The sequence below is a fragment of the Haliaeetus leucocephalus genome, unplaced genomic scaffold, assembly GCF_000737465.1.
Source record: "Haliaeetus leucocephalus isolate CR32 unplaced genomic scaffold, Haliaeetus_leucocephalus-4.0 Scaffold555, whole genome shotgun sequence".
In the NCBI taxonomy this organism is placed as follows: domain Eukaryota; kingdom Metazoa; phylum Chordata; class Aves; order Accipitriformes; family Accipitridae; genus Haliaeetus; species Haliaeetus leucocephalus.
Window position 1 is genome coordinate 18,238,703 of NW_010972991.1, and position 13,877 is coordinate 18,252,579.

General features: G+C 35.0%; 1 protein-coding gene across 7 annotated transcripts in view; it reads right to left on the bottom strand.

The window, feature by feature from the left end:
- VPS13B (vacuolar protein sorting 13 homolog B (yeast)) overlaps positions 1 to 13,877 on the bottom strand; it is a 484,692-nt gene that overhangs the window by 183,750 nt on the left and 287,065 nt on the right. For all 7 annotated transcript variants that reach the window (XM_010577053.1, XM_010577052.1, XM_010577051.1 and 4 more), the window contains 2 exons: positions 12,387 to 12,795; positions 6,665 to 6,776 (listed from right to left, as the gene is read on the bottom strand). In XM_010577053.1, coding sequence (XP_010575355.1) covers positions 6,665 to 6,776; positions 12,387 to 12,795 — 521 coding nt within the window. The remainder of the gene's footprint in view (positions 1 to 6,664; positions 6,777 to 12,386; positions 12,796 to 13,877) is intronic.

A 13,877-nucleotide genomic window follows, 5' to 3' on the forward strand; every position in this document is an offset into this window, starting at 1 on the left:
TAGAAAATCCAGGCTTTTTGTAACAATACTTTAAAGGTATAGTTTTTTGAATATAAATATGTCCCACAGCAATGTAATACTGAACAAAAAATATTTCTGAAGAGAAGATGCTTATAGATGTGGGTGCTGTTGAAAAGTTTTGAAAAGCATTCGATTCTCCAAACCACATTTGAAAGAAAAAAAACCATATTTCCACACAGACTGCTGGCTATGTATGTGTTTCTTCCAAAAACTTCCATCATTCTTTCCTTCCCCTCACTCCAGCACTATCAGCACAGACACACAAAATTGTTTATTACTACTTTTTTTAAACTAAAGGTTTTTTGTTAACCAATTATGGGCATTACATGATTATTACAAGCATGCTCTAGATAAAGCTCCTTGAAATAAAGATAAATAGCAGATATTTTTTAAGAAAAACAACATTGTTTTGTTATTTGAAAATGTTTCAGAGTTAAAAAACAGTGGAAAACAATAGACTACAAAAATGAAAAACATAGTAGCTTAGATTCTTTTGTAATAAAAAGACTTGTCTACATGAAAAGTTTTAAGAAACAATATGAAATAATTTACAGCTACCTTTTCATGATTAAACACTTTCCATGTATATTTTTTTGTGGGGGGGGTGGCAGGGTAGTGTTTAAAGAATTTCCATTTACATTCACAAATTGAAAACAGTCTAAGGACAGCTTTATACTTTGATCTATGAAAGATCTACACATGAAAATGACCATGAACATTCAGACCTGGACTATTAAGCTTTGATGTATGACATGAATGAAATCCTTGGATCTCAAAAATGATGAATCCAGAGTGTAGACAACAATTAGATTCTTTATTGGCCAACCTGAGGAAAGCTTGTGATTTTGTTCACCTAAACTTCCAGAACTTGATAGTTTAGTAATATTTATTCTGGACTTTATAAGCAAGGCCTTTTCATAGTAGCCTCCAAACAGCCTGTATTCTCTATGCTCTTTGTCAGCCATTTCATTTTTGTCTTAACAACATTTTATGTCAAGATTATTTTACTCTATCTGTTCATGGATACTCCCTAAATTCTATTAATTAATGTTTCACGTCACAAGTTTGCTAAAAATTCCCACGCTGGGGATGATTGGCAATTATCTATATAATCGAGCAGGCAATTTGCACAGTATTTGGTATAACAGGGTCCTTATCCTCATACGGAAGTAGAACTAAATGTCACCTCAATTTCAACTCTGTGCTGCTTCATATTTAAGCAGAGCCATGCATCTACTTCCCCTTATTTTTCAGTCAGAGAAACTGCTCGGTCTTGTGATGAAGTTTTCTCAGCCATTTTCCTATTGATACTGTCCAGTTCTCCTGGTAGCTTAGCACAACTAGTGCTATTCATTGTTATAAATATAAACCCCCAACATACACACTTTTATTTTTTTTTAATTCAGTCCTTTTAATGTCATGTTTTCACTAACTAAAAGTGCTCAAGGATTCCAACTATGCCCAGCTTAATTGCACTAAGAACTGTTTGTATATACAGGAAAATACCATTGTAATCTAAAAAGGTGACAAAATTACCTCACAGAATGTGAAATAACTGGGCAGAAAACTGGTTAAGATGACTACAGACACATTTGATTAGTTCCACTTCTTTAAAGCATTGTAATTTATTCATGCTGATATTCTATGTTAGCCACTTTTATTAAAAGAGAAAGAACTAAGGAAATGACAAAGGGAAAACATATGAAGATGCACAAAGAAGGAAATGTGGCTTTTCAAGCTACCCCAGGAGATGCTACTCTGTTTGCTGCAGCCATCTCCATACATGAAAAAGGATCTTCTGGCCTGGTGCCCCCGGAATTGCTTTATATCCATCAAAAGTCTGTTCTTTGGACAAGAGATTATCAAACAGATCTAAATAATCTGCTAGGTTTGTTGTCTGGAGAAAGAATTGAGCAACTTGATCTAAATTGCTTTGAGTAGGAGGCTGGACTAGATGAACTAGAGAAGTCCCTTCCAACTGAAATTATTCCATGATTCTATGCTTCCCTTGGATTTTTGTAACAGAATCAACCACATAACTGCTTTTAGCAGTCTCCACATAAAAACATATATTTATGTTTTGAGACAAATGCTTGCTGCTAGTAAGAAATCTTAACTGATATCCTCCAAAGCAAACAAAGCATTTCTACAAACACCAGAGCTGCTAAAAGTCTCTATGTAGTTGGCATACAGTTAAGTTCTTAATTTCATTACACTAACACTGTAGCAGAAGTGTACCTTTGTTGTTAGGTATCAAAGAATCCATAGACAAGAGAGTTTTATGAAGATCTTGAGGAAAAAAACTTCAGCCGGAATTTTTACCTTACTAGACACCAGAGTGCCAAACAAGAGCAAGCCCAGGAATGAGAAATGCAATTTTTTTCCTCCAAAGAGATGCCTTTTTTCCCCTGTAGTTACAGCATTTATAAAATTTCCTTCCAATGTGATTTCTCTGATATCAAGTAACTGGCTGACTTTCACTCCATCAGGGCATTAACATGATTTCCCTATCTCAGCACTCTTCCTCCCCGTAACTGCTAAACCTTTCTCTGTTTTGTCAAATGTATTTGACCATTCATTTGGCTACTTCAAAAGTTCTAACATACACAGCATGATCACACAAGCCAAGAAATGACCACATAATCTTGTTTTTCTGTAGCCTGCTGAGTCGTCTCTAAGCAGCAGTCCCCCCCACTCCCAAGTTTAATATGACCAAGTAGTTAAAACCCACAAAAATGCAGTTGTCTCCTTCACTGCTTAGCAGAAACGTCATTTACTCTGACTGACTCCTTCAAGTTTTAATTAACTGCTCTTCCCTCTCTTCAGCCAGGCTAGACAGCTCTCTCATTTGCATCCTTATCCAAAATCTCTATTCTGCTCCCTGACCCTGTCCCAAGGCCTTCTGGTATCTACAAGAATTCTGCTCCACAGAACTGGCAGTTTCTTGATGGGAACATACAATTCTGGTCATATTTGTTGAAGACAAACACACCTTAGCTGGGGTTTAAGAATCAGAAATTCATAAGAAATCATTAAAACAAACCACAGAACTCCTATGATTTAGTAGAAAAAAAAAATTGAAAAGGAGAAATTGTCTCTTACTGTGCATAGCTAAAAATGTGTCACTGTACTTTCAGGAGCCCTATATTTACTGTTATGGCACATGCATCTTTGTTTACTATGCATATTAATAGTCTAAACTAAATTAGTCCATTTTCTACTGGAGGAAATAGTTATTTTTAGACTAATTTTTAGATGGTATAAGAAAACTGAAGTTACTATGTCAATACATTTCTTTCCAACTTCCAATAATCACCTGAAAAAATATTTGTGCCCAAACTTTTGGGGCACATTATTTTCCAACATTCCATTTTTAATTTAGTTCTCTCTCCAAGTTAAGCAAGTAAGCTATTTTTCCTAAGACACAGATGCAGTCATTTCAGCTTACAGGCCAGAAGTGGCCCAGTTTATTTAGTATGACCTGCAGCCATACCAGATTTACCTCTCATGCGCTGGCATTCTGTTAATGATACATGAGCACATTCAATTTTTCATGTATGAATTTACGGGACAAATTCAAAAGACATTTGGAAATTCTATTCAGCCTCTAGCCATGAAAAAGTTTCTCAGCCTTTCCTAAAAAAACCGGTTTCTAAATGAGAAGCAAAAATTCTTCTTTCTCATGAAATACTACAAAAGCGATATTAATTGCATGTGGTTGTAGTTCAGACCTAAACAGAAGACTGTTTAAGCCAAAGTGACACCACAAATTAAGTTTGTATCCCCACACCAGAAACAGTGTAAAGACAGTGGGTCAGAAAATGATGTATTTTCTTTTATTCTATTAAAAGCAGCAGCAGCAAATTAGACAAGAAGAGAGGCTGGAAAAAGACAGAAGATGACATGTTGGGATTAATAGAATGCTGTAACAGCTAATTATTCAGTAATTAAGAGGCTGCTGTAATTTATTTTTTTTAGAGTTTCTTAAGCTGGGTATTGTACTACTTATTATACCTCTGTTGATATTTACTAAGAAATCTTTCACCAAAATACATGAGTTACACATTGTGTGAGTTTTCTCATTTTACTACTTGATTTTTAAGCATTCTGTATTAGCTCCAGTTACACAGTTTTGTTATTTATTACACATTACTCCTATCTTGTGCCATCTACTGTGGGCAGGTTAAAAAGGGCAAATACTGTGTAAGTTAAGAAATCTCATATTTGGAGAAAAAAATACTAACATCAGGCCTATGTGTTAAAAATATCTCACTCTTTTTTTTTTACTCCTTGAATACAGTCTGTGTGTCCTGCCCTAACAATACAAAAACCTTTGTATTTTCTTATTTTCCAAAGAAAACCTAACAAACAGTGAAATTAACTCCACTCACAACTCCGCTGGTCTAACAGCAGTGACTGCCATGTAAGAAAATGAATGGCTATCTTCAACCATGCTTCTGTAACTACAGTATGTTCTGGATCAAAGAACATGTAATTAGAAAATGCATCTACTTTGACTCAAAACTGGAATCTTAATATTTTTAATTAAAAAGTATCAATTTATATTGCTCAAAAGTGTTGAAACTTGCTTAAACAGATCAAAATAGTAACCCTCTTCCCAAAATCAAAAGACCACCCACTACCAACTTCAATATTGTCTCATAAAACTCTGCAAAGTAACTTGACACTCTGCCCCGATGTATTTTAAAAACACTAAAGCTAGTATAATTGGATGATTAAAGAACAAAGATAAGACTGAGTCATTTGACAGCTGCTGAGAAATTAGAAGAATGGTCACTGAAGCAGTTAGAGGAAATTACTGAAAATGGCAGACATTTCTCAGAAAAAGGCACAGGAAGCACGATGTTGTGAGACTGGTCACAAAGAAGCCAGTAACAGTCAGATGAGAGCTGTCTGTGGCCCAGTGCTTACTTCTACCTTACCCATTTGGTGCCTTGATTTCTAAACGAGTACTGGAGCATATCATAACTGTATAAAAATATGAAAACCAAATATACATTGCACAAATCTAGTCCAGAATGTTTATATATATAAGAAGCAGAGACCCATAATGCACAATGGCATCAGAAACTTTAAGAAATTGAGTGACTTCTGCTTTGAAAAGTATGGAATTTCTGCATTTCAGGTAAAGCCACAGATGCAAGGATATCAGACTCAAAAATGTAAACTACCATAGCTTCACTGATTTTACATGTAAATCACATCCCTCCTGTGTTTACTCACTGATTTGTAACATGCATACAAGGAACACTGCACAGTTCCCCTAGGTGACACAAATGACCTTATAAAGCTGGAATTTGCAGATTCCACTTTACGATAGGGGATTTTTCTGATAAATTTTTGGTTGCTGTGATAAGAAGATTAGAACCTACATTTGGTTCTGTAACTCTTAAAGCAGGTATCAGATGGCAGTCTCCTCCAGCAGAGAGGGCAGAAGCAGGAAGAGCCTGTACAAATGTTGGGAAGATCTCTTTTTATCTGTGGGCACATTGAGAGTTGGATCAGGCCCTGCCACCCAAAGCCATTGCTGGTGCCAGACTGTAAGGTTTCTTCCACGAAAGCTCCATAACACAACAGATACAATGCTCATTTAAAAAAAAAAAAAACAACAAAAAAAGAAAAACTTCTATTACTAAACATACAAGCAAAAATACTAATTGAAATATTTCCACATGAAAATATGAAGAAAAAGACGCTCTTACAACTTCTAAGCAATCAGAAGAGAAACGAGAGATATTTCATGGTCTCCTAAAAATCCTAGTCTTGACAAAAAGTAAAACTTGCTGTCATTTTCTAGGCAGTAAATGTTTTACTGCTGGGAAAAGATTTTGATGTTTGTAATTTCTATTGAAGAGCACTACGAAGTAGTTAAAAATATTGCCACATCTGAAAAACAGACCAACGGGAAGTCTAAGACACTTGTTCATCTGTATTTCTGTGACTTTTCTCACTTGGTATTATTTGCAACCATACTTTCATGTCTGGCAACAGTGCCAACTCTACTAAGGATCATATATTACTTTTATCATGTTGATTACATATGTTCACCAGTTTTGCTGCCTATATATGATTAGTGTGGTTTGCACATACTTAGTGACACAATCCAGAGCATGACATTTTCACAGAAAATGTGTTTACTGGGAAAGAGCTCCTTAGAAGTTTGCGTTCCTTTCAGCTTTGATCTACATGACATCAAGAATCCTACAGTTTGAATATATGTTTACCATTTATATTATTAAGCTCTATCTCCTTCACACTATATGGCTACTGAGCACATTGGTAGTCACAAAAAATTCCCTTTTCTCTTAGGTGAACTTAGTAGTAGCTGAATAAAAGAAAGCCTCTTAAAATGTTCTCATCTGTGAGCTTAAGCTTCATAATGACTTGACATTTAAATTCTGTTATTCATCAGCACTTCACAGAAGAACTTGATTTGTCTAAATGGATTTGAAAGCCCACAAGTGAAGAAAATCAGAAAAACCTGGTTTTGAATATCAAAAGATTGTATGTGAAAAGTATTTTTACAGGCTGCACGTACCCGTTTTATTGATCAATTAACTTCTCCCAAAATGAATTTTTCTGAGACCATATATGAAAACCCAAACCCTCCCCCCACACTTACTGATAAATGTCTTTTCTGAGCACAGCTCTACTAAGAGGGTTGTCAGCCTGAGGAGCCATAGAGACAGATCCAATCTTGAGAACCAAAGTGTCTTCTTTAATTGCTGGATTAGCTGTAGTTAGGAGACAAGAAAATATATGTTTGATTAAAAGTCAAATGCGCATAGGAGAAACACTGAAAAAACTGTTTCTCGAAAAAAATCTAAATAAGAATGTCTACTAAGGATTCAGTTCTGCTCAGGAGCAACAACTAATGCAAAAAAAACCCATAAAATCAATAGCACTGTTGTGATACATAAAAGTCAAACTATTGTAATTTAATTTTCCCACAGTTTTATCACACAACTAAATCCTGGCCTTTGACTTCTCATTTTCCCTGATTTTCTTTTTTTTTTGTCCAAAATGATGTTGATCCCACAGACTTCTTTGTGATCTGTCTGATTCTCCAAGAATTATCTGCTGAAATATCAGCATGTAAAGCACTCTGAATCATGCACCCATTTTAATATGGGCCTAGTCCTTTAGATGCAAAACGTTGCAGGATATTACAACGTAACCAATCTAGTAGCATTTGGTATGGTTTGCAACACACATGAAAAGTTCAAACACAAGGACTGAAACAACAGAATCTGAAATCTGACACATATACAGAGAACAAGATGTAGTACTAGACAGTAAATTCCAAATCAGTAACAAAATTACCCCAAGAAGAAAAATCCCTGCTTTCCACTTCACCTCCATCATATTCAAATTTCAGCCACATGTACAAATTGCTAGTTTTAAAAGCAGTGGTCCAAAGTTTTGCCCAGAAAAAAAAAATAGCACCACATTTCTTGTAGTAAACAAAACTCTGAGTCTACTGCATCTCCTTCTCAGCAGACACAGACATACACAAAGCATTTGGATATGGTTCTGCTCAGAAGACTTCAGTGTAAGTAGGAAGCTCCTGAGAACATGTGATGCAAGCTCAGAGAGTTCATCATCTGAAGTGAAATGGTTCACTTCAACACCAGCGTGATAACATAACAAGGACAGAACAATATCACACTTGCTCCCACATCCAAGGAAATTCTGCAAGACTCTTATATAAAAGTTCTGAAAACAAAATTATAGTAGCAGAATAGAGTTTAAATATTCTATTGAAGAGTGAAATGCTTGGTGTGGAAAGAAACAGTGAAATCTACGAGCTTAAAAAATGGCTTCTCCAGACTCATTAATGTCTTGGTGAATAAGACAACATGCTTTGCAGTTACATATATACTTATCTATATTTTTAAACAGATGTAAGAAATCACAGAATTCACAGAAATTCTAATATGATATTTTGAAACAATTGTAGGGAATACCACAGTAAGCATGCAGCAGAGCAGTAACACAAGTTCTGACACACAACTAAATCAGAATACTAGGGGTTTACTTAAAAGAACCTCATCTACTTAAAAAGCAAAGTCAAATCCTTTAGTCCCCAGAGCACAGCAAAACCATATACAGATTGCCAGAACTAAGTTAGAAAAGTTAAGCTGACAACAAAATCCTGTTTGTGACTAAATCAGAAACCGTATTTTCAACTTTTAGATCAAAAATGAGTATTAGAATTCCTGCCACTATACACTTAATGTGTTGGATTTTTTTTTTCTGATACTCAAATAAGAAAAAGAAGTGAAGGTATTAAATATACTTCAGACTGTAATTGCAACTTAATTAGGTGGCAAATGCCTTATTCTGAGCAGTGGTTCTTCGTAAAATATATCTTAGGCTAAGAATTTTAATTTGTCTCTGACACTTAGCAAAGCAAAATAAATACAGGACTGCTCATCATGGTCTCTATTATGTAAGCATTTTGGGATTTTTTTTCAAGGCTGGGCATGGTTCTTTTGTCTACAGCTTCCTGTAGGTCAAGAAATTAAGGCAATCTTAGAAAGAATTACAGGCATTAATATTTTCAGCTGGTTTCTAAAGGGTGATAATCCGAGTCATGATTTAGGATGACAAATTCGTACCTCCTTCATTAACCCATGAAATCTCCCATTAGCTTTTCAAAATATGGGGATAATGTAGTAAACATAATCACAGTCATTATAAATATTTAAAAACTTGAGAGGAAGAAAAAGTCTACACTACACAATATAAGTACAATCTAGGAAAAACTTACAGACCGAAGTGTACTAACGTCATTCACAATCTCACTTGGTTTTACCCACTCATCTCAGTCGTCTTTTTGCTGAGCTAAATGCATTATACTCTTTTAATCCTTCCTTGCAAGGCTTCTTCTCCAGCACTTGATTAGCATTTGTGGTGCTTTTCAGCACCCTCTCATTTTATCAATGCCCATTTTTGTAATATAAAGCAAACTGGACATGATATTCCATCACCTGTCATATGCAGAAGTACAGTTACTGCCCTTATTTCTTTTCACTAAGTCCACTGTGACCCTTAAGCTGTTTTCATCCACTGTTTCCCAGGATAGTCTCTTCAGTCCAGAAGATATAGTTTGCATAATTTTTTTCCTTGATCTATAACTTTAGCTTTAGAAGATGTGGTATATTTTCTATAAGCAGTGATGTAAGCACAGTGATCCAGATGCATGGCCTATAGAGTCCTTAACATCATTTTCCTCAGGAAATTCTTTGCAACATATGTTGATGCTAGCAGCAATAGTTTTATATTTACTTTCAGATTATTAAATACCAATTTAACTTATTATTCCCAACTGACAAATTTAATTTTTTTTAGACTTCTAGTTAGCCATTTTTAATTCATTTAACATTTCCACAGATATTGTATGGGGTTGTATATAATTTAAACACCATGAAACACAATGTCAAACTCCTTACAAAAGTCTAAGTGTATCAAATCTTTGCAAACATTTTATCAACTACGACTTGTAACTGTAATGAGGAATGGAAATCAGATGTGTTTAACAAGACTAATTTTCCATAAAAGTATATTTATTATCGTGTAACAAATATGTAATCCTTTATGAAGTGAATCCTGTAATAGATTATTTTTCCCTTTATGTTCTCTGAGGGAGAGCAATAAAACTACCTGCCTCAACTTTATTTGAACATCACACTTTTCATTTTACTAGATATACCTTCAGCTGTCCAAAACCTGCTCTTCCAAGATGTGTTAAAAATTAGCCTCAGAAGACGAAGATCCCTAAGCACAAGTTACTCAGTCTAACTGATTTGAATCAGTTTAATGTTTAATAGTAAGCAAGGAGGATGTTACAGACCATATGTTATGACAGACTTCAAAGTAGGGAGTCATGCTCAAGTGACAAGAATATATCACTTCTACAAATGCAGGACATACGTTTATTCAGTATGCTGCCTTTTCTTTTTCACTATCAACAAATTTATCATGTTCTTTCTAGTGATTCCTGATATTTTGCTCCTAGTAGATATTAAAAAAAAGTTCCTATTGTCCTCAAACCAGCCAGATGTGGATTTTCCCTGTCTTTACAACTTCTTATCCGTTTTTTGCAATTTAGAATTTTTATTTATAGTGTTCTGCTATGCAGTATTTCTTGTTTCTATTTGTTATATATTCCTTTTATACATTTAGTTGTTCTTACTTCATCACTAGGTAAGTGTGGGCTGCTGGCCAGAGCTTGAAACACCACCTGGTGTATTAACAAATCAAACTCTGAGGGAAAGCAGCATTGCTTATCGCCTAGGATAGAATGTTGCCCTCAAGTCCACCACAAAAAGAAATGTTAATCTGGTGCTGTTGCAAAAACATGAAACTAAAATGTTGTAAAATTGTGTGGGTGTATTCATGCATGTGCGTATATAAATTCCTCAGGAGAAAAATAATGATTTTGATTATTTCATAGTGTTTGTGGACCACAGTTCACGGTGCAAGTTTGATTTTGGACAGCACGAATAAAGAACAGATTTTGCTTTTTTTTTTTAACTCTATACATAAAGTCACAATTACATGTGGGTTTTGGGGGAGGGTAGTTTTGGTAGCTATCACTAGGTACAAGATATGAACAGCAGATAATTGACTAGAAGAGAAACTCAGGTCATTGTTTTTCTATTTTTACTGCAGTGATCACAACTTGAAACATGCAAATCTTACTGGATTAAAAATCTCTCTTAATAAATGATGAGTGAGGTCTTATGGGGGCATATCTCCACAATATATAACACTTTTCTGATCCAGCACACCAGTAACATGGGTCATATTCAACTCCTACTCCTTGTTATTGTTTCTAATTTCTGTTGTTCTTGAAGACAATAAGCAGTAGAAAAGAGAAGCAATTTATTTCACATCCAGAAACAGATGTGAAAAACAGATTGGGAAAATCTGGGGTGAAAGAAGAAATGAAAGGAGAATGGTACTGGTTTTCATAGTGATGATATTTCAGAGTTTTCCAGGGGAAGAGGTTAGCTGAATTTCTAGTAAAGCTAATCTTTAGCATTAGTCTTTATAAGCATACATAGTTTTTCTTCCTACATCCATGGCTAACCATGGCAATCCTGTTCTTTGCATGCATTTTCAAGCAAGGGATAGCAACAAGACAAATTTTTTTATAATTTCTTTTCAATGAAGTATACAGCCACAGAGCTACAAAAACACACTTTTAAAAGATTTCCTTGACAGCATGCCCTAGAACTCCCTTCCAACAAGAATCATAATTCTTTCTTGCCAACACAGCCAGGCTAATTTTATCTTCCTGTGTTTTCAGCATTCCCAGTTGGAAAATTGTAGAGGATGTTGGCAAAAAAATTATCTATGTAAATTCTCACTGTCTGTACTTGCAATTAGGTTATGAGAAAAATCTAAAGACTATACTCTAAGGATTATATTGTGTGCTATTGTATATAATGGTAAGCCCCCCCCCACCCCCGCACACACCTACATGACTTATTTAAACATATCGTGATACCAGTAAACCCCCCACCCCCCCCCCCCCTTTTTTTTTTATTTAAGTCTGTAGAAGGCTTGCTGGTAATGGAAATAACCGCATTCCTGCTAGTTGTTACAAGGTGTAATTTTAACATCAGCATCTCTTTATTTACATATATAAAGATTGTAATAGGGTTGTAAATATATTTAACATACGAAGGGAAAACAATTTCTTACAGAAAAAAAGTATTATCCATAGATCAAATGGCTATTTACTGTTGTTTGAAAGAACAGTTTACGCTATCCACACCTCTGTAAGCACCTGAAGGCCTCTTACATAAGGGAGTCTCAATAGCTTCAACTAAAACTTACTAAATAAATAATAAACTATATCATCTGTTGGGCATCAATCACAAGATACATTTTAATAACTTTCTCCAAACTGAACTAGACTATCTACCTGCTTCACTACTGCATGGTTTTCTAGGTGCCAGCTTCCACAAGAGCTAAGGAGCCATGCTTACGTTCCATCGCTGCAACAGGTGCCTATGGAAGACTGAACTAGTATCAGCGTAATGAGAGCTGACACAAGAATCACCACTGCAGAATTGGGTTAAGTTCTCTTTCTGCAATCCTTGACCTTTTATTTTTTTATAGTCACATTTAAAATGCAAACTCTATAGGTACTGGGAAAGCAAAGATCAAATAAATACCTAAAAAACTTTTCAGCAAATCTGTGGAGAAGTAGCATGAATGTTAGATGTTTCCTAACTCTGACCCTTAAAACTGAAGGCCCTAGCAACAGTCAGCAATTTATTTGTCTACACTACTGAACAGCAAAAAATCTCTAACATAAAATACTGTACCTTCTGCAGTACGACGATCTTCCTCATTTTTGGGAAAGAAGACTCTTATTACACCAGTGTTGATATAAATCAGAGGCAAGTTGCGGGAAGTTAGAGCATGAGTCCTCATAGGCTGGCCTGGTGATTTCCTTTTCTCCTTTTGACTCCTCGGCAACCTGGCTTGAAAAATGCTTGCAATTGCATTAAGCAATGGAAAACAGAGGACCACATCAAAGGCCTGGGCAGAGAGAAGGATCTCATGAAGAAAGCGAGGAGAACCATCAGTGTGACCTTCTGATAGCTTATGGAATGTTCTTCGTTCATTTCTTGATATCAGTTTGTGCCGGACATTTTTTGTCACAGCTTTGGTATAAGTGAGAGAAAGAAATCCATGTTGTTGGTGTGAGCCATCTAGAAGTTTTGCAGTTGTCTGTTTCAAGGGAAACAAAATAAACAAACTGCTGCAAAAATGTACACATATAACATCCATCAATTGCCACATTTGCTGTTAGTTAAGATGTTTAGGGTTCTACATTTTCTAATAGATTTCCACTGTCTCTGAAGAGTAGAAAAATTTCTTTCATAGTTCACAATTTGTCCACAGTGTATCCACACTTCACTGTATTGTGTCAGCTAAAACTATGAATTGCTGAACACTTTTTTCTGATTATTTATGTTGTACAAAAATCAAATCCAATCAGCCAAAAAAACCCCCATATATTCAAGAGTCTAAATTTACCACACATTTTTTGATAATTTTTTCACACAGTTATATATTTTGATTTCTCCTTCACTTTAGACATTTTAGAAGTAGATCTTGCTCCCTTGCATTGTTCCTTCTGTATGTGCAAATACCATAGGTGCTAAAATAATGCTTAGGTGCTGAGATAGCTTCACTCCATCTAAACATGGGTGTATAAAGCACCCATAGTCAACTAAATACTCTTAAGAATTGAGCTGGTTTTGCCATCATCACTTCTGAGTATTTAAAGAGAATAGCTGTACCACATGCTAAAGCACATCACTTAAATAAAGATATATTGCACTGTACTCTAGAAATAGCAGATTCCTTCACTTAGAAGGACAGATTTCCTAGATAAAGATGACAATTAGATGCTTAGCTCCCAGAGGATGTATAGTACAGTTTTCATATTTTCTTTGAAAGTCTTTCAATCATAGATTGTTAGTGAGTGAAAAATGTAAAAATAGTAACTAGGAAAACCATTATTTTAACAGTGTAATAAATATTTTGATAGAATTCTATAAGAATGTTTAAATATTAGCTTTAATCACATGAGCACAAATGAAAGCAACTACATTTTGCAAGTAGTTGCTTCTTTCAGCACCTTAAATTTGATTAAAAACAGTTAAATGTAATTAAACCTTGTTAACAGAAGAACAACATCTCTTTCTTAAATAAACAGGATACATAGCTTAAATGCTTAAAAACTGGAAGATTTTATGATTAAGTGAATTAAAAAAATTAGTAAGTTAATTTCCTATAAGAACTGA